Here is a 25,166-nt window from a genome sequence, read left to right on the forward strand (position 1 = left end):
AGTGTGAACTTTTGAGTTGAGCTACTGTGGTCAGTTTCTCATCCTCCCCTAGAAATCGTAGGCGTTTGGTGTGGAATACCACGCTCGTGTTCAAATGTGGGCAGCATGAGATGACAACAGAGTCAGTGTCGTTACTGTCATTACTACTGAGGTGACAAGGATTTGCTTTTTGTGCTTCTAGGATGGGACAGAAGTGAGACGTATAAAATGCTGCCCTGTAAAAAGAGAAGGTCTGTGGTGACAGAGTCTGGGCTGCAGCAGCAGGATGACCAGGAGGGTGATGCCTTAGATCTAGAGACAGCTGTGAAGCCAGAATCGGACCAGCTCAGAGACTCCGGGTCAGAGGCACTGTCCTGGGGTCAGGGTCATGACAGTGCAGCGTGCCCTGAAGTGCACACCATGCATGAGGTAGCAAACCAGCTCAGCGTGGAGGAGCCATCTTTAAGCCCTAAGATGCTCGCCCAGCGTGTAAATGCACCAGTTCTGGAAGCTGTTGATGTGGCCGTCTCTCAGGAAGTCACCCTTCCTTCCTTGGAGTCTTCCCATTCCCTTTCTGTCCACACGGATAAAGGGAGACTGCAGGCCACTGCCTCAAGGAAAGGGAAGAAAATTCTCAAGTCTGGGCTGGTTAACAGGGAAGACCCCGTGGATCATCCTGTTGTAGGTGAACCTCCTCCTGGAGAGCCTGGTGAAGAAGTCAAGGCGGAAGGAGGTAAGGGCGAAAGTTCTTGGTTGCCCACTTGCTCTTTATTTTTTTTTTTTGGTTTTTCCAGGGAAGGTATCTCTGTGTAACAGCTGTGACTGTTACATTATGTGACTAACCAGAGGAGGATGGCAGAACCTCTGGAACTGACATTAACAAATGGTTGTGAGCCATCATCTGGGTGTTGGGAGTCAAACCTGGGTTCCCGGCAATATCAACAAGTGTTCTTAATTACTGAGCCATCTCTCCAGCTTTTTCCTTTCAAGCTTTATTGTGCGTATCTGGAGACCCGACAGTCTATTAGTTGTGTACTCATAAAGTGGGCCTCATGGGAGAGGGCAGAAGTTTTTTGTTTTTCTGTTTTTTGTTTTTCTGAGGCAAGGTTTCTCCGTGTGATAGCTCTGGAACTCTCTTTGTAGACCAGGCTGACCTGGAACTCACAGAGATCTGCCTGCCTCTGCCTCCCCTCTTTTTGTGCGCAGGCATACATGCAGGCAGAACACTGTGTATGTGATAAAGTGATAAATAAATCTTTTAAAAAAATCTTTAAAAATCTTAAAAAAATTCTGCCAGGTGTGGTGGTACACTCCTTTAATCCCAGCATTGGGGAGGCAGAGGCAGGCGGATCACTGTGAGTTCGAGGCCAGCCTGGTCTACAAACTGAGTCCAGGACAGCCTAGGCTACACAGAGAGACCTTGTCTCAAAGAAACAAAACAAAACAAAAAAAGAAAAAAATTGTTTTGGGTTTTAGAGACAAGGTCTTCCATTATCGCTCAGGCTGGTCTGGAATTCTCTTTGTAGCCCTGCCTGTCCTCTTGCTTCTACCTTCTTTGTGCTAAAATTACGGTAATTACATACTGTGCTACCATAAAAAAGGATGAATTTTATTTTTAGATTTTTGATATTTTCCAATACGTACCTGCTTAAGTTTTTGGTTATTATATGTGAATTTGAAGACAGATTACAGAGCAGTGCAGTATGTCAGAAGATAAGGGCTGGGGTGTGTGGGACATGGGTCAGTTGTAGGGGGCTCTTGCTTACATTTTCATGGCCCTCAATTTGACCCTCAGTGGTGTGTGTGTGTGTGTGTGTGTGCACGTGTTCACTCATAATTGTAACTATTCAAAATTATTAGTTAAAACTGTATACTATTTTGATTTTCTCTGTCTTTTAAATCCTGTTTTTATTTATTTTGTGTGTGCATATGTGTGTAGTGGGGGAGGGTGGGGGATGGGTGTGTGCTGAGGTGGGAATGTGCAGATCAGAGAACGACTGTTGGGGGTTGATTCTCTTCTTCACCATGTGGGTTCCTGGGATCCAAGTCAAGTCTTAAGTCTTGGTGAGAAGTGCTATCTCAATCCTCCCTTCTCATAGTCCACAACAACCACGCAGTAAGACCCTGTCTCAAACAAAGCCAAACTGAGCTTTCATGCAAGAATGGCCTTGAACTTCTGATCCTCCCACATGCTGAAGTACAGGCTTGCCCCTCTAGGCCTGGCACAATCCCTGACACCCTCCATCTACTATACAGAAGCCAGAAGCCAGCACCATATCTCCTGGAACTGGAGTTATAGAGAGCCATGAGCTGCCATGTGGGAGTGTTCTCACTCTGTCTCTCTGACTTGCTGGAGCTGGCTCTCTCTCTTCTTTTTCTGAAACAAAGTTTCTCTATCTCTATTAGACTGAACTGGGACTAGCTGTGTAGCCCAAGCTGAAGTCAAAACTCACTGTGTCACCCACCAGGTGTGGTGGCTCAGGCCTTTAATCCCAGCATTTGGGAGGCAGAAGCAGATGGATCTCTGTGAGTTTGAGGCCTGCCAGTTCTACACAAGCAAACAAATAAAACCCACAAAAACAAACCTCACTGTGTCAAACTCATAGGGCTCTCTAGCCTCTGCCTTCTGAGAGCTGGGATCAAGGTGCCCTGCCACCGTGCCCAACCCTGTTTTCAAGTAACTTTTTTTTTTCTTTTCTTTTTTTGGTTTGTCAAGACAGGGTTTCTCTGTGTAGCCTTAGTTGTCCTGGACTCCCTTTGTAGACCAGGCTGTCCTCGAACTCACAGCGATCTGCTTGCCTCTGCCTCCTGAGTGCTGGGATTAAAGGCCTGCACGACCACGCCAGGCTAAGTAACTTTTTTTTGTGACTAGGTATCACTCTAGCCTAGATTGACTTCAAACTCAGTGTAGGCCAGATTGGCCTCCAACTTGAAGCAGTCCTCCTGCCTCAGCCCCATGTGTGGAAATTGCAAATGTGATCTACCTACACTTGGCTCATCATTTTGATTTACTAGTTACGAAACCAGCATCATACTGATTCTAGAAAGAGTGAAGAAATACAGAAAAGATACATACTTGATGAAAGTCAGCATTTTACTGCAGCTGTTACATTATTTCTTTTTTCTCGAGACAGAGTTTCTCTGTGTAGCCTTGACTGTCCTGGACTTACTTTTGTAGACCAGGCTGCCCTCTAACTCACAGCGATCTGCCTGCCTCTGTCTCCCAAGTGGGGGAATTGTAGGTATGCTCCACCACCGCCTGGCCAGTTGTTACATTATTAAACTATGTTTGTAGACCACAGTGTCTATCTGCCCTTCCTTAATGTTGCCAAGACAGTCCCAGGACTGGGTTCCAGGGATTGTCCCAGCAGCCTCCTGGAGTAGCTAGAGTTGCAGGTGGTTGTGAGCTGGCCCATCCAAACTCAAGCCATTTAGAAGATCAGTGCCTGCTGTGAATCTCTTTCCACGGCTCTTGCCTATCTCACTGTTTTCAAGTTGTTCTGGGAGTTGAATTCAGAGCTTCCTTTGTGCATAGTGAGCAGGCACCCTAACTCTACCTGCGTCTCCAGTGCCCAAATGGAAGGAAGGGCTTAGGCAAGACTGAGGGGAAAGGGAATAGTGAAGGGAGAGAGACAGAGAAGGAAAAACTTCATTCAGAATATAGTTTAACTTGTCTACTCTAACCTAAGAACAAAAACTGATAGCATGAAAGTAGTCGGTGGATAACATATTCACCAGTGGCTCTCAGCCTTCCTAATGCTGCTACTTTTTAATACAGTTCCTCATGTTGTGGTGAATCCCAACCATAAAATTATTTTATTGCCACTCCATAACTGTAATGTTGCTGCTGTTATGAGTTGTAATGTAAATCTCTGACATGCAGGATGTCTAGTGTGCGACCTCCATGAGAGGGGCATTCAACAACAAAGGGTTGTTCAACCCCCGAGCTAAGTACTGCCGGTATGTTAACAAATTATAAGGTGAAATATGATCATGTTAATCACTCAGGAAACAAAGAGAAAAAGAATTTGAGTAGAAGTTAGGGTTGGGATGCACCGTGTCAGTTACTACAGCCCTGCTTTAGGGAAGCACTTAACTGCAGTCCTTGTTAACTAGCCTATAGCTTGTTGCCCCATGTGTAGCCCCAGGCTCTATAAATATAGGGAGGTGGGATCGAAAGTGATTGAGCCATTATTTAAAACAAGGCTTTTTTCTTTTTTAGTGGGGTAATGCTCTAATTTAGGAACATGTTTGTACTAATTGATACTGAAGATATCAATATGATAATAGTTCAGAAAATATAAAGGATATGCTTATGTTTTCTCCTTGGAGGTAAGAGCTCATAAGATAGTTATTTAATAATGGTTACCCATTGGGAGGCAGAGGCAGGTGGATCACTGTGAGTTCAAGGCCAGCCTGTTCTACAAAGCGAGTCTAGGATAGCTAAGGCTACACAGAGAAACCCTGTCTCAAAAAGGGGAGGGGGGGGAAGGGCCCCCACCCTTTCTTAGCTTTGGCTCTGGAATTACAGGTGTGCATCACTGTGTCTAGGTATGCTGGTATTTTTGTTTTTGTTTTTTTGGTCGTTGTTTTGCTTTTTAAGTGGGTGAGTATGTTTTACCTGCATGTGTGTATGCACCACATTCATGCCCACAGAGGCCAGAAGGGGTGTTGGATCCCTGGAACTGGAGTTAAGGACACTTGTGTTCTGCCATGTGAGTGCTGGGAAGCTAGCTTGATCTTTAGGTAGGCTGCCAATGTTCTTACCCTCCAGAGCCACCTCAGTGGCCACAGGGTGTGTGTTTCAAGTGAGGAAAGTCACAAGTAATTTGGTTTCCTTTTTTGAGACAGTCTTAGGAGCTCAGGCTGGGCTTGAACTCTGTATGTAGTCTAGGCTGGCTTTGAACTTCTGATGCTCCCACCTTTTGCACCCTAGTGCTGGGTTTACAGGCATGAACACCGCTCCAGTCCCTGTTCTGCCTCCTGACCTCAAGTCTTTACCTCTGATTCCCATGTAGTGACTCCTTGGTATATCTCAGAGATATTTTCTGTATATGAAAATATTGATGTAGTCTTTTCTCTTTAAAACAGACAAACAAACAAACCAGTATTTTCTTTTTATATTTATTTTCACTTTCAAAATTTTAACTTTTATAATTTTTATGCATTGGTATTTTGTCTGCATGTACGTCTGTGAGAAGGTATCAGATCTTCTGGACCTGGAGTTACAGACAGTTGTGAGCTGCCATGCGGGAGCTGGGAATTGAACCCAGGTTCTCCAGAAGAACAGCCCTGACCGCTGAGCTCTCTCCTGCCCCTCACTGTCAAACTTTCTTTCTTTTTGGCTGATCTGAAGGTAGTTGTCTCAACTGATTGTTCACATTCTGTTACAAATTGATCTCCCATAGTTTCCCTCTTGTCACTACTGCACTGGACTGGCCAAACAAACAAACAAACAAACAAACAAGTAAAATTTAAAGACAGGGTCTCACTGTATAGCTTTGGTGCCCGCAACTCACTCTGTAGACCACGCTGGCCTTTATAGAGATCTGCGTGTCTTCACCTCCTGAGTGCGGGGTTAAAGGCATGGCAGGCTTGGCTGTTTGTCCGTGTGCATGTATGTGTGAGTGCCCATGACAGTCTGGAGCCCAGCGGACAGCTGGCTGGAGCACGCCCCCCCCCCATTCCCTCTCTCCAGCCTCACTTTAGAGTCCAGACTGGCAGGAATTTCACAGACATCTATCTTCTGCCTCCCTAATGCTGGGACTAAAAGGCATGTATGTGCTACCTAGCCTACTTGCAGTCTTTCTATGACAACTTGATTTTTGTCTTCTTTCTCCTGAAACTCTGTATAGATTAGACTGGCCTCCAATTTATAGTGCTCCTCTCCATTTGGCTTCCCAAGTGTTGGGATCACAGTCACATCACAGAACTCCTGCCTTGACAGCTTGATTTTCTTTTTTTAATGTTTCTTTTGGAGAGTAAATATTTAATGATTCATGGTATATTTGCTCATTTGCTCTGTAAAATTGATTACAGAGTCAGGGATATTTGCTTTGCTTTTATTTTCTTGAGACTTACTCTCACCATGTAGCCTAAGCTTTACGTTCACTCACTGTTCCGCTGCCTTAACCTCCCCAGCGCTAGGGTTACAGGTGTCTGCTGGTATGCCTCAGACATTTATGGTTTTGTGTCTTATTTAGGCTTTCTATTGTTGTGAGGAGACACCATGATGAAGGCAGCTCTTATTAAAGAAAGTATTTAACTGAGGCTTACTTACAGTTTCAAAGGGTTAGTCCATTATTGTCAGGATAGGCTGTGTGGCAGTTCGGTGCAGTTGCCATATCTGAGGACTTTACAATCCTGATCCACAAGCAGGCAGAGAGCCACTGCACTTGGTATGGGCTTTTGTGAAATCTCAGAGCCCAGCCCAGTGACATGCTCCTTCCAATAAGGCCACACTTCCTAACCTTTGGAATCCTTCTCTTTTTCCCCCTCTTTTTTTTAGTTTTTTGAGACAGAGTTTCTCTTGTCCTGAGTGTCCTGGACTTGCTTTGTAGGCCTTGAACTCACAGAGATCCACGAGCTTCTGCCTCCTGAATGCTGGGATTCAAGGCGGGCGCCATGGAATTTTTCTCAAGCAGTCCACCACCTGGGGCTAAGCATGCAGATATGAGCCTGTGGGGCTCATTCTCATTCAAACCAACACAGTGTTTGTGGGTGTTTTGCCTACAAGCGTGTCTGTATACCAGGTGCATGCCTTATGCCTGAAGAGGTCTGGCATTAAGGTCACCTGGAACTGGAATTACAGGTAGTTGTGAGCTGCAGTATGGGTTCTGGGAGTTGAACTTGGGTCCTCTGCAAGAACCAAAGAACCACCAGTACTCTTAATCTCTAAGTTGTCTCTCCAGCTCCTATTTCGGACATTTTTATATCATTGATAGTTGATGTGTTAATGGTCAACTCTAAATAACTGTCCCTTTGTCATCTGATACCCCCTACCCTATAATGATCTGAGTTTTGTTTTCTTGGTGCTGTGAACTGAACCCAGAGCTGTCATCTGTACTAGGCTAGCACTTTATTATTGAACTAAGTCCCCAACTCGTGGTCTCCTTTTTCTTAGGAAAACACACAGTTTAAAACATACTTTAACTCAAAATACCATAGCAGTTACCTCATTTATTCTGTGAATTAGAGACGAGTAGCTTGGATCTGTGTGTTCGTTTCATCGTTTGCTTTGGGAGGCTGTCCTGAAGAGCAGGCAAAGCCTGTGTGTACAGTATACTTCATGAAGGTGCGGACCGGAGGGTCCTAGGAAAGGTGCGGCTTTGGCAGTAGTAGCACATGGTGAAGAACAGCAGAGTGTAGTGTTTGCGATTCTTCTAGGGAAACTTCAGATGCATTCTGGAGGGGAGTTACCCTTGCTGTCATCAGGCAGCCAGTCTGCAAAGCCAGGAGCCCAGCCTAGGAGAGCATTCCAGCTGGATGCTTCCGCCTTTCCTCAAGAAAAGCCACTCGGAGCTCCGGTTCACCAAGCTGAGGAGGAGATGGAGGATGCTGGACTCTTTATTCCAACGGGTAGGCTTTCTTTTTCTTTGTAATGAAAACAAAACAAAGCAAAAACAATTGTAGAGGACCAAAAGACTAGACTGATGAAGTGTGCAGTACCTGTGTAGCGACCGCACATGTCAGAGAGTGTTCTGTCGGGATAGTGGCAGCATCTGGGGTCTCTACGGAGAATCAACCTTGTCTTCCCTTTCCGCTCCTAGTTACACTTGGATTTAGTAGTAAATCCTGACCTCTAACAGTGTTCATTCAACCTCTGTCCTCATAAGATGAATGGAATAGATGTATTTCTTCTTGGTGGTTGTTTTCCACTCAACGTTGTATGTATGAAACTCATTCATACTGTCTAAAATAGCCAATTGCTTATTTTTATTGTTGTTTGAGTATTTTGATTTTCATTTTTCTTCTTGCTTTGGGAATTAAACCTAGAACTTTTGCATGCTTGCCTTAAAGCATCTTACCCCCGGAGCCATCTTACCAGCATTTTAATTTTTTCTTGGTTGGTAATTAGGAGTGTTGGTCAGGCATGGTGCTGCCTGCCTGGGATCCCACCAGTCGAGGCCTGGGGGAGTGAGTAAGTAAGTCGATAAGTGCCTGAGAGGTGCGTTAGTAACTTCCGTCCTTGCTGCCTGCGTGCTTGCCTCCTGGTCTGCACAGGCACTAGCACTCTGAAGACTTCAAGACCTCCCCTGTTGTTGCAGGTGTGCAGTGGTGTGCACTGAGGTGGCAGGGAGCGCATTGCAGGTGTGCGGTGGTGTGCACTGAGGTGGCAGGGAGTGCATTGCAGGTGTGCGGTGGTGTGCACTGAGGTGGCAGGGAGTGCATGCCCACGCTTTATCTCCTTTGGAGAAATGGTCACTGTTGTGCTGTCTGTTGTTAAGCTGAAAGTGGTTTTTTGTTTTTTAAAATTTTGAAATTTTTTTAGATTTTATTTATTTACTGTATATGACGCTCTATGTACACCTGCAGGCCAGAAGAGGACATCAGATTACATTACAGATGGTTGTGAGCCACCATGTGGTTGTTGGGAATCAAACTCAGGACCTCTGGAAGAGCAGACAGTGCCCTTAACCACTGAGCCATCTCTCCAGCCCTAAATTTTTTTTGAAGTACAATTTCACTTGGAGAGTTTAGCTGTCCTCAAATTTAATATAATCTGCCTTAGTTTCCCTTTCACTGGGATTTATTTATATATTTATTTATTTATTTTGAGATAAGGTCTCTGTTATGTAGCCCTGGCTGTCTTGGAACTTACTATGTAGATTAGGCTGGCCTCAAATTCAGAGTTCCACCTGCCTCTGCCACCTGAGTGCTGGGATTAAAGGTGTGTTACAAACAACCCAAATAAATAAATAAACAAGCAAACAAATAAATAAATTGTTTTCAGTGGTCAGAATGGATGGTTATAGGTTTTTATTCTAGTACCACTTATTAAAAACAAATAACTTCTTACTGGGCCTGGTGGTACAGGCCTTTAATTACAGCACTCGGGAAGCTGAGGCTGGCAGATTGCTGTGAGTTTGAGGCCAGCCTGGTCTATAAATCAAGTTCAGGACAGCCAAGGCTACACAGAGAGACCCTATCTTGAAAAACCAAAAAAACCCCAAAAAAGCAAACAAAATAAAACAAAACCCAAATAACTTCTTTTTTAAAAAAATTTATTTATTTATTTTACATATATGAGTCCTCTATCTGCATGAACACTTGCATACCAGAAGAGGATATCAAATACCAGTATAGATGCTTGTGAGCTACCATGTGGGGCTGGGAATTGAACTCAGAGCCTTTGGAAGAGTAGACAGTGCTCTTAACTGCTGAGCCATCTCTCCAGCCCCCAAATAACTTCTTAATTGCTTAAACTTTTTTTCATTCATAGAGCCTGTTTGATTTGTTGTAGACAGACCAGACTACTTTGTTTATTATTAGCGTGTGTGTGTGTGTGTGTGTGTGTGTGTGTGTGTGTGCGCGCGCGCGCGTTTTGCAGTGAATGTATACTGACATCCATGATGGAGGTCCCTACAGAACCCTGAGTTCTCTCCTTCCACTGTGGGATCTGAGTATTCTACTCAGGTCATCAGGCCTTCATGGTAGCTGCCCTTACCTGTTCAGCCATCCTACTTACTTGGGTTTTGTTTTGTTTTTTGATCTCATTGTGTAGTCCAAGCTAGACTTAGGGTTATGGAAAGGCTCTGCCTTGTGAAAGCTGGAGTGACAAGCAAGCATTCTTGCTGTTGTGTGAGAGCCAGAACGTAGGCTCCCGAGTAACCTACTTTCTTTTGTATTTCTCCACTCTTTTTCTAGTAGCTGTCTTTTTTGTTTCAGTTCAGTCTTGGACCTAACATTTCACTTAGTTATGGTCCTTAGTTGTCTTCACTCTTTCTTGTCTTTAGTTACTTTATTCTTCCTCCAGTTGTTTTTTTAAACTATGTTATTCAGTGTTTGTATGTGTATGTGTGTGTGGGTTGCTCTGTGGCATGAACATGGTGGTCAGAGAACAACCTGGGGGGATTGTGTATGTGTTTGTGCCCACTCAGGCATGTGACTGTGCTCCATGACAGCAATGTGGAGGTCAGAGGACAGCTTGCAGAAGTCAGAAGTCAGTCCTGTACTTCTGTGTGGGTCCTGGAGATCAGTCAGGCAGTCAGGCTTGGTGGAAAGTGCTGAGCCATCTCAGTAGCCTTATACCCCTCCCCCACAGAGTTTCGCTTTGTGTAACTTTGTGTAACCTTGGCTTTCCTGCTTTGTAGACCAGGCTGGCCTTGAGATCACAAATTATTTGTTTTGAATAGGGTCTTACTCTGTGTCCCTGGCTGGAACTCACCATATACCCCACAACCTTGAAGTTGCTGAGATTTTCCTACTTCCTTCTCTTCTGAGTGCTGGGATTACACGTGTAAACTACCTTGCCAGGTTCCCCTGTGGGGAGTGTGGAACATCTGGTTGTTTGTAGGATCTTGCGCCTGTGGATTTTTCCCTCTGGTGTTCTCTCATGCTCAGATTTCAGTTCTGCATTTGTGTAAGAGTGCCTCAGAAAGTAGATACCTCCTCCAGTGCCCCCTGAGAGTGGACGTGATGTCAGTGCAGGTTGTTACTGGTAAGGGTTTCCATGACGGCAAACCTTCAGGGCACAGTTTGACAGGGACACGCCTCTAAGTCTTTACCAGTCATTTTAGTCTGAACTGTTAATTATGTGGTTCTAATGGTAAGTCTTTTTCCTTCTGATTTCTTTTTCATAAATGGAGTTTTTTTGTGGAAAGGGTGGCACACACATACAATGCTGGCATTTAGGAGATTGAGGCAGAGAATTGTCTTGATTTTCTTTTTTTCTTTTTTTAAAGCTTTATTTATTATGTATACAGTGCTCTGCCTGCATGTACACCTGCACACCAGAAGAGGGCATCAGATCTCATTATAGATGGTTGTGAGCCACCATGTGGTTGCTGGGAATTGAACTCAGGACCTTTGGAAGAGCAACCAGTGCTCTTAACCTCTGAGCCATCTCTCCAGCCCTACCTTGATTTTCAGTTCAGTCTGTGCAGTGTATTAAGACCCTGGCAAAGGAAAGAAAGAAGAGTTGTTCTGTAAGGCTTGTCGGGACCTTTTTGTCTTTTGAGTCAGTCTTGATTTGTGTTGCAGGCTGATCTTGAATTCATAGTGCTCTGTCTGAGTGCTGGGATTACTAACACATGTATGCTACCACAGCTAGTTAAGATTTTACATATAGAATATAGGCTCATGGCTTACATTTGTTAGTTAGTTAGTTTTTTTATTTATTCCAAGATGGTTTCTCTGTGTTGCCATGGCTGTCCTGGACTCACTTTGTAGACCAGGCTGACCTCAAATTCACAGAGATCCACCTGCCTCTGCCTTCCGAGTGCTGGGATTAAAGGCGTGCGCCACCATGCCCAGCCCATATTTTTATATTTTGTAATAGAAATAATACTTCAATATTATCAATGCTATTCTTCCCAGCTCTTTTTGTTTGTTTGTTTGTTTTTGTTTCTTGAGACAGGGTTTCTCTGTGTAGCCTTGACTGTCCTGGACTCGCTTTATAGACCAGGCTGGCTTCAAACTCCTGAGTGCTGAGATTAAAGGCCTGTGCCATCATGCCCAGCTGGAGACAGGGTTTCTTGTGGTTAGGGCTGGCTCTGATCGTGTGTAAACCAAGTTGGCCATGAACTTAGCAATACAGCTTCTGTGTGAGACCCTGGATTACATGTATGCAGAACTGTTTTATTTTTGTTCTATGCTTTCAGTAACGTGTCACTTCACCTAGAATCACAAAATTGTTTTGTGTGTGTGTGTGTATAAGTCATATAGTTTTGGGGCTAGGATATAGCTCAATTGGTTGAGGTCCTGCCTAGTATGCACAAACCTGGGCTCTAGTACTGAACACAGGAGACATGGTGGGACATGTATTAGTGCTCAGGAGATAAAGACTCAGAGTTCTTTCCCTTTCCTACTGTCTATAGCAAGTTCAAAGAAAACCTGGGTGATACTTTGTCTCAAAAACGTTTTATTTATTCTTTTATTTATTTATTTTTTGGTTGTTCTAGGATTCAAACTCAAGTCCCTGTACATCTAACCATGCTCTTCTGAGTCCATATCCCAGCCTGTATTTTATATGCTTGTGTAGGCCTAAATGATTCAATTAGATTGATTTAATTTATTTTTTTCCCCTTGAGATAAGGATTTTTGTTTTTGTTTTTCAAGACAGGGTTTCTCTGTGTAGCGTAGCCTTGGCTGTCCTAGACTCACTTTGTAGACCTGGCTGGCCTCGAACTCATGGAGATCCACCTGCCTCTGCCTCTCGAGTGCTGGGATTAATGGTGTGCGCTCCCACACCCAGCTAGGTGTTATTTCAATTAGCAGATTAACATTTATTAAAATATCAAGGTGGACATTTAGTCCTTGATTCAGTCTAAAAAATTAGAAAATATTTTTAGTTTTATTTATTTTACCTTTTGTAAGGAGTGTTTTGTCTGCATATATAGATGTGCACGTGTGCTGGCACCTGGGGAAGACAGAAGGCTTCAGGTTCCCTGGAACTGGAGTTATTGCATATTTGTGAGCTGCCATGTGGGTGCTAGGAATTGAACCTGGGTCCTCTAGAAGAGCCGCCAGTTAATCACTGAGCCATCTCTCCAGCCCCAATATTGCATTTTTCAATAGTAAATTTTCTCCAAATCTGTGCTTCACTTTTATTGATATATAGGATTAGTACCAGACTACCTCATGCTACAGACATTTAAATGATTTTATCTGTTTATTGTGCTGAACAATTTAAGGGGCAAATTTTCAGAGATGGAGCCTTATGTTTTCCCAGCTGTGCTCCACCTCTGGGGGTCAGGCCAACCTCCTGTCTGAGTGTTGCTTGTAGCTGTAGCTGAGACTGTCTGTCATAGGGTCCAGCTGTTCTGGGTTACTTCATGTAAGAGGCGGGGTTGAGTTACTTTTTTGTTGTTTGTTTGCATATGGAGTTTTCATTGTTGGAGCACTATTAGAAACTCTTTCACTAGAAATTGTCTTATGAGTCGGGCGTGGTGGCGCACGCCTTGAATCCCAGCACTCGGGAGGCAGAGGCAGGCTGATCGCTGTGAGTTCGAGGCCAGCCTGGTCTACAAAGCGAGTCCAGGACAGCCAAGGCTACACAGAGAAACCCTGTCTCAGAAAAACAAAACAAAACAAAACAAAAAAAACAACAAAAAAAAGAAATTGTCTTATGAAATAGTTACTTGGCCTATTTTTTTTTTTTAACGAGTTTTTGTTTTTGTTTTTGTTTTTTTGTTTTTTGAGACAGGGTTTCTTTGTGTAGCCTTGGCTGTCCGGGACTTGCTTTGTAGACCAGGCTGGCCTTGAACTCACAACGATCCGCCTGCCTCTGCCTCCTGAGTGCTGGGATTAAAGGTGTGCACCACCACGCCTGGCCTTTTTAAAAAAAGATTTACTTATTTATTGTATATCAATGTTTTTCCTGCATATATGCCTGCAGGCCAGAAGGGGGCACCCGATCTCATTATAGATGGTTGTGAGCCACCATGTGGTTGCTGGGAATTGAACTCAGGGCCTTTGGAAGAACAGTCAGTGCTCTTAACCTCTGAGCCATTTCTCCAGCCCTTGTTTCTGTTTTTTTGAGACAGGGTCTCTCTGTGTAGCCTTGGCTGTCCTGGAACTCACTCTGTAGACCAAACAGGCCTCAGACTCACAGAGATCTGCGTATCTCTGCTCTGTGAGTGCTGGGATTACAGGCTCTACCACACCTGCTTCTTTCCAATTTTTTAATGTAGGGGTGTGTGTGTGTGTGTGTGTGTGTGTGTGTGTGTGTGTGTGTGTGTGTGAGAGAGAGAGAGAGAGAGAGAGAGAGAGAGAGAAAGAGAGAGAGAGAGAGAGAGGGAGAGAGAGAGAGACAGAGAGAAAAAGAGAGAGAGAAAATTAAAGCTGTTAAGATGATTCAGCAAGCAAAGGTGTCTCCTCCTGAGCCTGATGACCAAGCCTGATCCCTGCATTTCACTTATGGCAGGAGGGGACTGATTGCTGCAGATTGTCCTTTGACTCTGCTATGTGGGCTGTGGCATCCCTCCCATATGTAAATGAATGGATATGACAAAAATAGTTTAAAAAAAAAACACTTTTCAAGTGAAATTGTGGTATCATTCCTACCACAAATTATTTCTTTCATAGAGTGCACCAGTAAGCCTTCTGATTCTGTAATTTTCTTTGTAGCAAGGCTTTAACTCTACAAATTCAGTTTCTTTTATTTTCTAAGTTTATTTATTCATGCACATTCATGTATGTGAGTTCTCTCTCTTCATGCCCATCATGCACAAGCAGACTCAGATACCATTACAGGTGGCTGTCAGCCCCGTGTGGGTGCTGGGAACTAAGCTCAGGACCTCTGGAAGAACAGTCAGTGCTCCTAACCACTCACTGAGCCATCTCTCAAATTTAGTTTCTTTAAACATTTTATTTATTATGTGATCACACTCATTTTTGTGGAGGTCAGTGGACACCTTGTGAAAGAGGTGGTTCCCTCAGTCCATCATGTGGGTTCTGGGATCATACAGTTTCTTAGACTTGGCAGGAAGCACCTTTAGCCTATTGAAACATCTCGTTGGCCGGGCGTGGTGGCGCACGCCTTTAATCCCAGCACTCGGGAGGCAGAGGCAGGCGGATCGCTGTGAGTTCGAGGCCAGCCTGGTCTACAAAGCGAGTCCAGGACAGCCAAGACTACACAGAGAAACCCTGTCTCAAAAAAAAAAAACAAAAACAAAAACAAAAACAAAAAAACAAAAAAAAGAAACATCTCGTTGGTCCCACATTTAGTTTCTGTCACTAAAAAAAAAAATTTAAAGATTTATTTATTATTATGTATACAATGCTCTGCCTGCATGTACACACAGATCTCATTATAGATGGTTGTGAGCCACCATGTGGTTGCTGGGAATTGAACTCAGGACCTCTTAGAAGAACAGACAGTGCTCTTAACCACTGAGCCATCCCTATTTTATTTACTTTGTTAAGTGCTGGAAAATGAGCCAGGGCCCTTGTTCATGTCAGGCCAGCATACTTTGCAGCCTTTTGGTTATATCTTGGCTTCTTTTTCTTGCTTTGGTTTTGTAGTTTCTTGAGTCTGAGGTTTGATGTCTGGCTCTCTTGCTTCTCCTTCCCAAGCGGTGGGGAGTCCAGGCGTATGCAATGCTGGGGATTAAAACGAGGGCATGTGCCATTGTGCCTAAGGTGGTTTTTTTGTTTGTTTGTTTGTTTTGTTTTTTAAGATTTATTTATTGCATATGAGTGCTTTACAGAAGAGGGCATCAGATCACATTATAGATGGTTGTGAGCCACCACGTGGTTGCTGGGAATTGAACTCAGGACCTCATAAAGAACAGGTGGCGCTCTTAACCACTGACCCATCTCTCCAGCCCGTGCCTAAGGTTTTTATTTATTTGTTTGTTTGTTCAAGACAGGGTTTCTCTTGCAGTCCTGGCTGTCCTGGACTCGCTTTGTAGACCAGATCTGCCTGCCTCTGCCTCCCGAGTTCTGGGATTAAAGGTGTGCACCTCCACACCTGACGTCTTGTGCCTAAGTTTTATGTGGTGCTGGGTATTGAACTCAGATCCTCATGCTTGTATGGTAAGCACTTTACCCATTGAGTACCCTCAGCTTTCATATAGGGTTTAAGATTTATTTCTATTTTATGTGTATGAGTGGGCTTAATGCCCTCAGAGGCCAGAAGAATATGTCTTGTCCTCTGGAACTGGAGTTACAAGCAGTTGTGAGTACCATGTGTGTACTGGTAACTGTACTTGGCTTCTGTGAAAGATCACCTAATGCTCTTAACTGCTGAGCAGTTTTTTTTAACATAGAAGATTGTGTTAATTTTAATTGTTCGTAACTCCCATGTTTTCAAATAGTAGCAAACTAGAGATAGCAGAGCAGGACTTGCCTTGTCTATGTGTTCATGATAGTCAAGCTTTCCCTTTTGTCTGAGTGTATACGCTGCTTTTCTGTAGAGTTGGGTACTTTACTTCCCTCCCTTCCTCTTTGGGTAGGCTCAGACTAGATGTTTAAGTTAGTGTTTCTTTCTTTTCTTTTTTTTTTTTTTAGAGCAAATGGTATGATAATGATATATTATGGGTTTTGTTTGTTTGTTTGTTTTTTGGAAACAGCGTTTCTCTGTGTAGCCCTGGCTGTCCTGGAATTCACTGTGTAGACCAGGCTGGCCTCGAACTCAGAGATAATCTCTGAAATTGGGACACAAATTTAGAATTTCTGACATATTACATGATCTATATGGAGTAACAATTTCACTGCAGTGTCTAGAATTAGAATGTTTGAGCTGGGCATAGTGGCACATGCCTTTAATCCCAGCACTCGAGCGGTAGAAGCAGGTGGATCTCTGTTTGTTCAAGACCAGCCTGGTCTACAAAGAGAGTTCCAGGATAGCCAGGGTTATTACACAGAGAAACCCTGTTTCAAAAAACAAATAAACAAACCAAAAGGCTGGGCATGGTGGCGCACGCCTTAAATCCAAGGCCAACCTGGTCTACAAAGTGAGTCTAGGACAGCCAAGGCTACTTAGAGAAACCCTGTCTCGAAAAACCAAAAGTCACCTGACATAGGTGTTTTTGAGGGGGAATCTCACCTACGCTGCCTATATCTCAGCATGTATCCTGGGCTAGTCTTGAACTTGAAGCAGTTAACTTGTCTCAGCCTTTAAGGTGATGAGAGATTATAGATATAAGCTCCCAGGGGTCGGTTTTGATTTTTTTTTTTTTTTTCTCGAGACAAGGTTTCTCTGTGTAGCCTTGACTGTCCTGGACTCACTTTGTAGACCAGCTTGGCCGTGAACTCACAGCCTGCCTCTGCCTCCCAAGTGTTGGGATTAAAGGCCACTATGCCTGGCTCGATTTTTTTTTTTTTTTTTTTTTTTTTTTAAAAACAGGGTCTTATGTAGCTGACCTTGAATTCCTCATTCTCTTGCCTCTATTTATCAGTGCTGGGCTTATTGGTGTGTACTGTGTTATTCACTGTATTCCTTCTTTTTCTTCCCTCCTCCTCCTTTTTTCGTTAAAAATTTTATGTTAGAAGTGCTAATATAGGTAAATGATATGTGTCCAGATACTCGGTATGTACCAAAGCCAAACATTCTAATTATAGCCTCTGCAGTGAAATTGTTATTCCCTGCAGCTCAGGCAATATGGCAGAAATTCTAGGTTTGTTTACTAGTTTCACAGATTAACAAGGTTACCATGGTGATGGAGTCCCTAATGTTTTCTTTTATAAAATATGTATATCTTTCCACTAGGGGCCTTCTTTAAGTTGAAAAAATACATTTTTCTGTGTATGTGTGCATTTAATGTGTATTGTTTAGGCAGTGGTGCCATGGTGCGCCTGTGGCTGCTGGAGGACAGCCTGGAAGAATCGGGTTTCTCCTTTTACTGTGTGGGTCCAGGGCTTGGCAGACAGGCTTGGTCTCAAGCAGGTATTCCTGCTGGGCGCTATCTTGCTGGACCCTCTTGTTCTTTTATGAATATTTTCCTAAGTCTCACTTAATATATTCACCTATGAATATTATTGTTATTTTTTAAAACTATATGTGATGAACTTTTTGCCTGCATGTATATTTGTACCTGCAGAGGCCAGAAGAGGGCATCAGATCCTAATATTGATGGTTGTGAGCCACCATGTGGTTGCTGGAAATTGTACTCAGGACCTCTGGAAGAATAGTCAGTGCTCTTAACCACTGAGCCATCTCTCCAGCCCTGTTTTAGTTTTCTTATCTGTACAATAGGAAATTTTATTTATTTATTTATTTGTTTTTTTTTTTTGTTTTGTTTTTTGTTTTTTGTTTTTCGAGACAGGGTTTCTCTGTGTAGCCTTGGCTGTCCTGGACTCACTTTGTAGACCAGGCTGGCCTCGAACTCACAGCAATCTGCCTGCCTCTGCCTCCCGAATGCTGGGATTAAAGGTGTGCGCCACCACGCCCGGCTCTTATTTGGTTTTTTGAGTCATGGCTTCTCTGTGTAGCCTTGGCTGTCCTATACTCTCTTTGTAGACCAGGCTGGCCTTGAACTTGCAGTGATGTGCCTGCCTCTGCCTCCCAAGTTCTGGGATTAAAGGTGTGCGCCACCACTGCCCACTGCCCGGTTTGTGTTAGCCTTTTTTGAGACATGGTTTCACTGTTTAACCCTGGCTGTTCTGGAACTCACTCTGTAGACCAGGCTGGCCTCTGTCTCCCTAGTGCTGAGACTGCAGGTGCTCACCACTGACTCAAAGCTAAGGCTTAGCTGTTTTGAGTAGTGGCGTGGGATGTAACCAGCTTCATAATAAAGTATCAGTGCCACATCATGGTGTTTTGTTTTCTAAGTCAGACGGTGGGCAGACTGGTTTTCTTTCACTGTTGCTTTGGACGCAAGTTCCTAGAGAAGTTTTTTAGGAGATTCTGATGATGTTCATCTTGGTTTATTTGCAGAAGAGCAAGACAGTGAAGAAAGCGATAAAAGGAAAAAAACTAAAAAGGGTACCAAGAGGAAACGGGATGGAAAGGGTCAAGGGCAAGGAACGATGGCATATGACCCGAAACTGGATGACGTGCTGGATCGCACCTTAGAGGATGGTGCCAAGCAGCACAATCTGACAGCAGTCAATGTCCGAAACATCCTGCACGTGAGTGCCAGTGGGCAGCCACATAATCTGCAACTTCTTACAGAGACCAAATAAATAGACACATATGTCCCTTGACTCCTGCTGTACAAATGAACAATTTTGCTATTTGTGTGTGACAGACTGTTTACCTCCCAAGACAGCTCTCTCTTTGTGAAGTCTGAGCAGGTGTTGAGGATATGAACTACCTGACCTCTGTCCACCGATTTGATCAATAATGTTCTGTGTCAGAGAAACATCATAGTAATTGAACATATGTAAAGAATACCTCTGAGAGCTAGCAGAGGATTTTCTTAGCATGCACAACAGTAGCTGGGTTCCAGCCCCAGCAAGATTTTTAAAAAAAGAAAACAAGAAAGCCTTTGATGCATAATTCTCTTCTCTCACCTGGATTTTCCTTTCTTTCTTTTTTTTTCCCCATGAGACAGGGTTTCTCTGTGTAGCCTTGGCTGTCCTGGACTTGCTTTGTAGACCAGGCTGGCCTCACATCAGTCCCTCCTGAGTGCTGAGATTAAAGGCGTGTATCACCACACCCACCTGGATTTTCATATTCCTGGTCCCAGTAATGTAATGAATGGAGCCATTTGCTGCTTCAGTGTTTCAAGGCTTGCATCTGTTATCTTTAGTTACCTTGTTTGACCCCAGTTTGAAGCTGTTTGAGAATCTAGCTACTGTTTATCCTCCACAAAAGTCTAGTCACAGAGTTGCATAGAGATGAATAGCCCAGATGAAAAATCTTTTGCCTAAAGTGGCATTTCCCCTCTTTCCTCCAGGAAGTCATCACTAACGAACATGTTGTAGCCATGATGAAAGCGGCCATAAGTGAGACAGAGGACATGCCATTGTTTGTGAGTAGCTTCTTGTCCCTTTCCACTTCATGGAAACTTTCTTTTCTCCTTCTCCTTCTCCTTCTCCTTCTCCTTCTTCTTCTTTTTTTGGTTTTTTGAGACAGGGTTTCTCTGTGTAGCCCTGGCTGTCCTGGACTCTCTTTGTAGACCAGGCTGCCCACAAACTCACAGAGATCCACCTGCCTCTGCCTCCCGGTTCTGGGATTAAAGGCCTGGTCACCACACTTTCATGGAAGCTTTCTAAGTGTCTGAGGTCGTGTAGGAATTTGTAAACAACTTGACACATTTCAGACTGAAAGATCACATTGTAATATGTATTGGCTACTTTGTCCCTGTATCTCCCTTCACAGGAGCCTAAGATGACCCGCTCCAAACTGAAGGAAGTGGTGGAGAAAGGAGTGGTATGTGTTCTGAGCCCCTCTTTATCTTGGGGATAGAATCTTGTTCTAGGTTATTCATAGAGAAATATGTGAGCAGTTTTGGTCTGGGTTTGTCTTTTGAAAGAATTATGTGTGGGCTGAGGCTTTTAGCTCCAGGTGAGAGTGCTTGCCTAATATACTTGGGATTACAAATGTCAGCTGCCCTGTTTTTCCTGAGGTGCCCTGGGATGAGTCAAGGGGAGCTAGGCCACACCCTTGCTTAGTGCTCCTTTCTTTGTTGTTTGGGTGAGGCAGGGTCACATGTTGACCCAGGCTGACCTGGAACTCACTTGTCCCCCAGACCCTTCTGCGCTTTTGGCATTCTTCCTCTATTAGCCCTGCAAGTGCTGGGGTTGTGAGCTCACACAGCTTTGAGACTACTGTGCGCAGCGACAGTCACCGCCTGTGCCCACTGTCGCTTCTTACTGAGTAGATGGTTCTCTCCGATTGTCAGCAAGAGGAAAAGCAGCTTCGTGTTATTACTTCTGTTCTTTTTGATAGGTAATTCCAACTTGGAATATTTCACCAATTAAGAAAGCCAATGAAATTAAGGTAAATTTAGAAGAAATCATTGTTACTCTTTTCCCAAAATACTTCATCAGTTTTGAAACCTAACTACTTCCTCCGTATTCACTACTTTGTAGACCTGTTTTCCCCTCCACCCAGTTACAGGTTTGGGTTTCTCCATCCTGTTACCCCTGACCTTGTACGTCATGGGATCATATAAACCCTGCCTGTGTTGTTCGATATGGCTGCATTAGACTGACAGAATTCTTTCCTCCCCGCCCTCCCCCCCCCCATCTTCACTTTATTTTCCAAATGTGTGTGACTTCTGCCCCCTGCTCCCACCATCTGTCCTGATGCTGTGCTGGAACCCAGTGTCTTATGCATGGTGAGCATGCATTCTGCCTCTGAGCTTTCTAGTCTCTGACTCACTCTGTCTCTTCCTCTTTCTTATTTTCATTTTTACTTATTTATTTGTGTTTTGAGCGGGGGGAGCACCTGCATGGCATGTGGAGATTGGAAGACATTTGGGGGAATTGGCTCTCTCCTTCTGCCATACTGGTCTTGAGGGTTGAACTCAGGTCAGTGAGCTCGTGCCTTTAGCTGTTGAGCCATCTTTCTGCACCCCCTGCCCCATTTTTGTGTTTCCATTAAAGCAGCCTCCACAGTTTGTGGACATTCAGCTTGAAGAAGATGACTCCTCAGATGAAGAGTACCAGCCTGATGAAGAAGAGGAAGATGAGACAGCTGAGGAGGTTAGTGGGTGCTCATGCTAATTAAGAGTGGACTTGAGAGCCAGGCGTGGTGGCGCACGCCTTTAATCCCAGCACTTGGGAGGCAGAGGCAGGCGGATCCCTGAATTTGAGGCCAGCCTGGTCTACAAAGTAAGTCCAGGACAGCCTGGACTACAAGAGAAATCCTGTCTTGAAAAACCAAAACCAAAAACAAAAACAAAACAAAAAAAAAGAGTGAGCTTGGGGTCTCATAAGGAAGGGTTTATTCGGGGACTTTGTATTGTCACCTGTTCTGTAAAGATGATTGAGACATGGTTCTCTTTTTCAGTAATTGCTTTGCTCTGATGTGTTTCTCTGCTCTTCAAACTCCCTCAAACATTTAATCTTACATTATGAAATGTAATGTGTGTAACACAGAGGTGTAGTATAAGCTCAGCACTTGGGAGGTGGAGGTAGAGGAGGGTCAGGGCTTCCAGTTCATCCTCAGCCACACAGTATGTTCTAGACCCTGTTTCAGTAACCAGCAGACAGTTGTACCCCCCCCAAAACCCTGATGGGTATTTACTGTTTTTCTTTATAGTTGCATCACGTCTATACCTATCCTCTAATATATACCTATAGATCACCTAGTATATACCTATATGTAATATGGTTTAAGTATTCCTGTTTATGAACTTTATTATTTAATTTTTTATTTAATTTAATTTTTATTTTTTTGAGTAAGGGTCTCACTATGTAGCCCTGGCTGGCCTAGACTTCCCTAGGTAGATCAAGCTATCCTCAAAGTCATGGAGATCCTTCTGCCTCTGCCTCCTAAATGCTGTAGTTAAAGATATTTGTCATAATGATTGGCTATTAAGACTTTCCAAAAATTTTTTTTCTTTTTCCTCCCCCCTTCTTCCTCCTCTTCCTCTTCTTTTTCCTCCTCCTCCTCCTTCTTCTCTGTTAATACCTTACCCTTTAACAGTTTTATTATTAAATTAGGCTAGAGATATGAACCCTGCTGTCTTTCTATCTTTAGACTGTTAAGTGATTGAAAATTTATTTTCCCTCTGTGATATATGTAATATTTGTATATATTATACATATTCTTTCTATGACATAATCTTACATCTTATATGTGTGCATGTGTATATATGTGTGTGGGATTGGTTATGTTTGTGTGTGCCACTCTTTGCTTGTAGAGATGAGGGTACGTTCTGGTAAGAGTTGATTCTTGCCTTGCACCGTGTGGATCTCAGAAGTCAAATTCTGGTCCTTCGGCTTGGTTGTATGCACCTCGTCATCTGCTGTGCCGTCCTGCCAACCCAAATTCCAAATGACTGGTGTTTTGTGCTTTATTCTGTTGTGACATTTTGTGCTCTGGACAGAGGTTGGGGCACACACGTGAGAGTGACTGGGTTTGTTTTAGAGCTTGTTGGAAAGCGATGTTGAAAGCACTGCTTCGTCTCCACGTGGAGTGAAGAGATCCAGACTGCGGCCATCTTCTGAAGTGGCGGAGGCAGAGGAAGAGAGCGCCATGCTGCCAGAGGTAAAGCAGCGGTACACAAGAGAGACTAGACATTATATATGTGGAGGCCTCTTTATAAGTAGCAGATCTATCAGTGGAATTATGGGCTGTCTCTTTTTCAAAGTCCTCCACTGAGTGAACAGCTAAGAGACAAAAGACCTAGTCATGGTCAACAAGGTTTTCTGTGTTCTTTCTTTAAAGCCAAGTAGTGTCTGTTTGCCTCACTGGAATAGGATGAGACCTAGTTGGATCTGTGTGTTGAAGTTGCCGTTCACCTGTTTTCCTTTAGAAAAGAGGAGAAGGGGCACACTGCTTGTATTTAGAAGGCCTGCCTTTCCTTCCTTCCTAACACTGTGCTTTTTAATCAGGCAGAGACGGTGGCTGCGCCTGCTCTTAGGCACATCAGTGCTGAAGTGGTGCCCATGGGGCCCCCACCTCCTCCAAAACCAAAGCAGACCAGAGACAGTGCTTTCATGGAGAAGTTAAATGCAGTGGACGAGGAGCTGGCATCTAGTCCTGTCTGCATGGACTCTTTCCAGGTAAGCATCTCAACTCTGCGGTGCTGAGAAAATAACTTACAGTATTTACTTTCTAATGGGTGACTGCTCTGTCTGCTTGTACAAGAGGGCACCAGGTCTCAGTGTAGGTGGTTGTGAGCCACCACGTGGTTGCTGGGAATTGAATTCAGGACCCCTGGAAGAGCAGACAGCCCTGTAAACCACTGAGCCATCTCTACAGCCCCTCCAGAGGTTAATTTTTTTATTTAGGTATCATGCTGTTTTTTTTTTTTTTTTTTTTTTTTTTTTTGTGCTGCTTTTTCAAGTAAAAATGGCAGTATTTTTATTATTATTATTATAAATAATAATTATTATTATTTTGATTTTTTTTGAGACAGTGTCTCTCTGTGTATCCCTGGCTGTGCTGGATCTTGCTCTGTAGACCAGGCTGATCTCAAACTCAGAAATCACTTGCCTCTGCCTCCTGAGTGCTGGGATCAAAGGCACCCAGCCTGGCTGTTGTTTGTTTGTTTAGAGACAGAGTCTTAGTATCGAGTCATTGAAGGATTGGAACTTAAGTCTTCAATGTAGACATGTATACGATATGTATACGAGGTTGGCCTTAGACATAAGATGGCCCATCTGTCTTGAGGTTGGCCTTAGACATAAGATGGCCCATCTGTCTTGAGGTTGGCCTTAGACATAAGATGGCCCATCTGTCTTGAGGTTGGCCTTAGACATAAGATTGGCCCATCTGTCTTGAGGTTGGCCTTAGACATAAGATGGCCCATCTGTCTTGAGTTGGCCTTAGACGTAAGATGGCCCATCTGTCTTGAGTTGGCCTTAGACGTAAGATGGCCCATCTGTCTTGAGGTTGGCCTTACACATAAGATGGCCCATCTGTCTGAGGTTGGCCTTAGACATAAGATGGCCCATCTGTCTTGAGGTGGCCTTAGACATAAGATGGCCCATCTGTCTTGAGGTTGGCCTTAGACGTAGATGGCCCATCGTCTTGAGGTTGGCCTTAGACATAAGATGGCCCATCTGTCTTGAGGTTGGCCTTAGACATAAGATGGCCCATCTGTCTTGAGGTTGGCCTTAGACATAAGATGGCCCATCTGTCTTGATGTTGGCCTTAGACGTAAGATGGCCCATCTGTCTTGAGGTTGGCCTTAGACGTAAGATGGCCCATCGTCTTGAGGTTGGCCTTAGACGTAAGATGGCCCATCTGTCTTGAGGTTGGCCTTAGACGTAAGATGGCCCATCTGTCTTGAGGTTGGCCTTAGACGTAAGATGGCCCATCTGTCTTGAGGTTGGCCTTAGACGTAAGATGGCCCATCTGTCTTGAGGTTGGCCTTAGACGTAAGATGGCCCATCTGTCTTGAGGTTGGCCTTAGACGTAAGATGGCCCATCTGGCTTGAGGTTGGCCTTAGACGTAAGATGGCCCATCTGTCTTGAGGTTGGCCTAGACGTAAGATGGCCCATCTGTCTTGAGGTTGGCCTTAGACGTTAAGATGGCCCATCTGTCTTGAGGTTGGCCTTAGACGTAAGATGGCCCATCTGTCTTGAGGTTGGCCTTAGACGTAAGATGGCCCATCTGTCTTGAGGTTGGCCTTAGACGTAAGATGGCCCATCTGTCTTGAGGTTGGCCTTAGACGTAAGATGGCCCATCTGTCTTGAGGTTGGCCTTAGACGTAAGATGGCCCATCTGTCTTGAGGTTGGCCTTAAACATAAGATGGCCCATCTGTCTTGAGGTTGGCCTTAGACATAAGATGGCCCATCTGTCTTGAGGTTGGCCTTAGACATAAGATGGCCCATCTGTCTTAGCTTTCTAGAATGCTGGGATTAGAGGTACACACCACCATAACTGACTTGAGAGTGGTAGTTAAGGAATAAACTGTGGGACAGTATTTAAAATTGGGAAGATAGGGCCCCCAGAGA

General features: G+C 44.1%; 1 protein-coding gene across 2 annotated transcripts in view; it reads left to right on the forward strand.

Moving 5' to 3' along the window:
- Nucleotides 1–25,166, forward strand: part of LOC127199429 (GON-4-like protein) — a 65,764-nt gene continuing 40,598 nt past the window's right edge. Inside the window, exons 1-9 of one of the 2 annotated variants that reach the window (XM_051157492.1) lie at nucleotides 1–712; nucleotides 7,366–7,557; nucleotides 18,521–18,714; nucleotides 19,485–19,559; nucleotides 19,910–19,960; nucleotides 20,480–20,530; nucleotides 21,139–21,237; nucleotides 22,628–22,747; nucleotides 23,095–23,265. In XM_051157492.1, coding sequence (XP_051013449.1) covers nucleotides 208–712; nucleotides 7,366–7,557; nucleotides 18,521–18,714; nucleotides 19,485–19,559; nucleotides 19,910–19,960; nucleotides 20,480–20,530; nucleotides 21,139–21,237; nucleotides 22,628–22,747; nucleotides 23,095–23,265 — 1,458 coding nt within the window. In that variant the 5' untranslated portion in view covers nucleotides 1–207. The remainder of the gene's footprint in view (nucleotides 713–7,365; nucleotides 7,558–18,520; nucleotides 18,715–19,484; nucleotides 19,560–19,909; nucleotides 19,961–20,479; nucleotides 20,531–21,138; nucleotides 21,238–22,627; nucleotides 22,748–23,094; nucleotides 23,266–25,166) is intronic. The other variant, XM_051157493.1, reaches the window with a different exon arrangement.

The sequence above is a fragment of the Acomys russatus genome, chromosome 15 (assembly GCF_903995435.1).
Source record: "Acomys russatus chromosome 15, mAcoRus1.1, whole genome shotgun sequence".
Classification (NCBI taxonomy): Eukaryota; Metazoa; Chordata; class Mammalia; order Rodentia; family Muridae; genus Acomys; species Acomys russatus.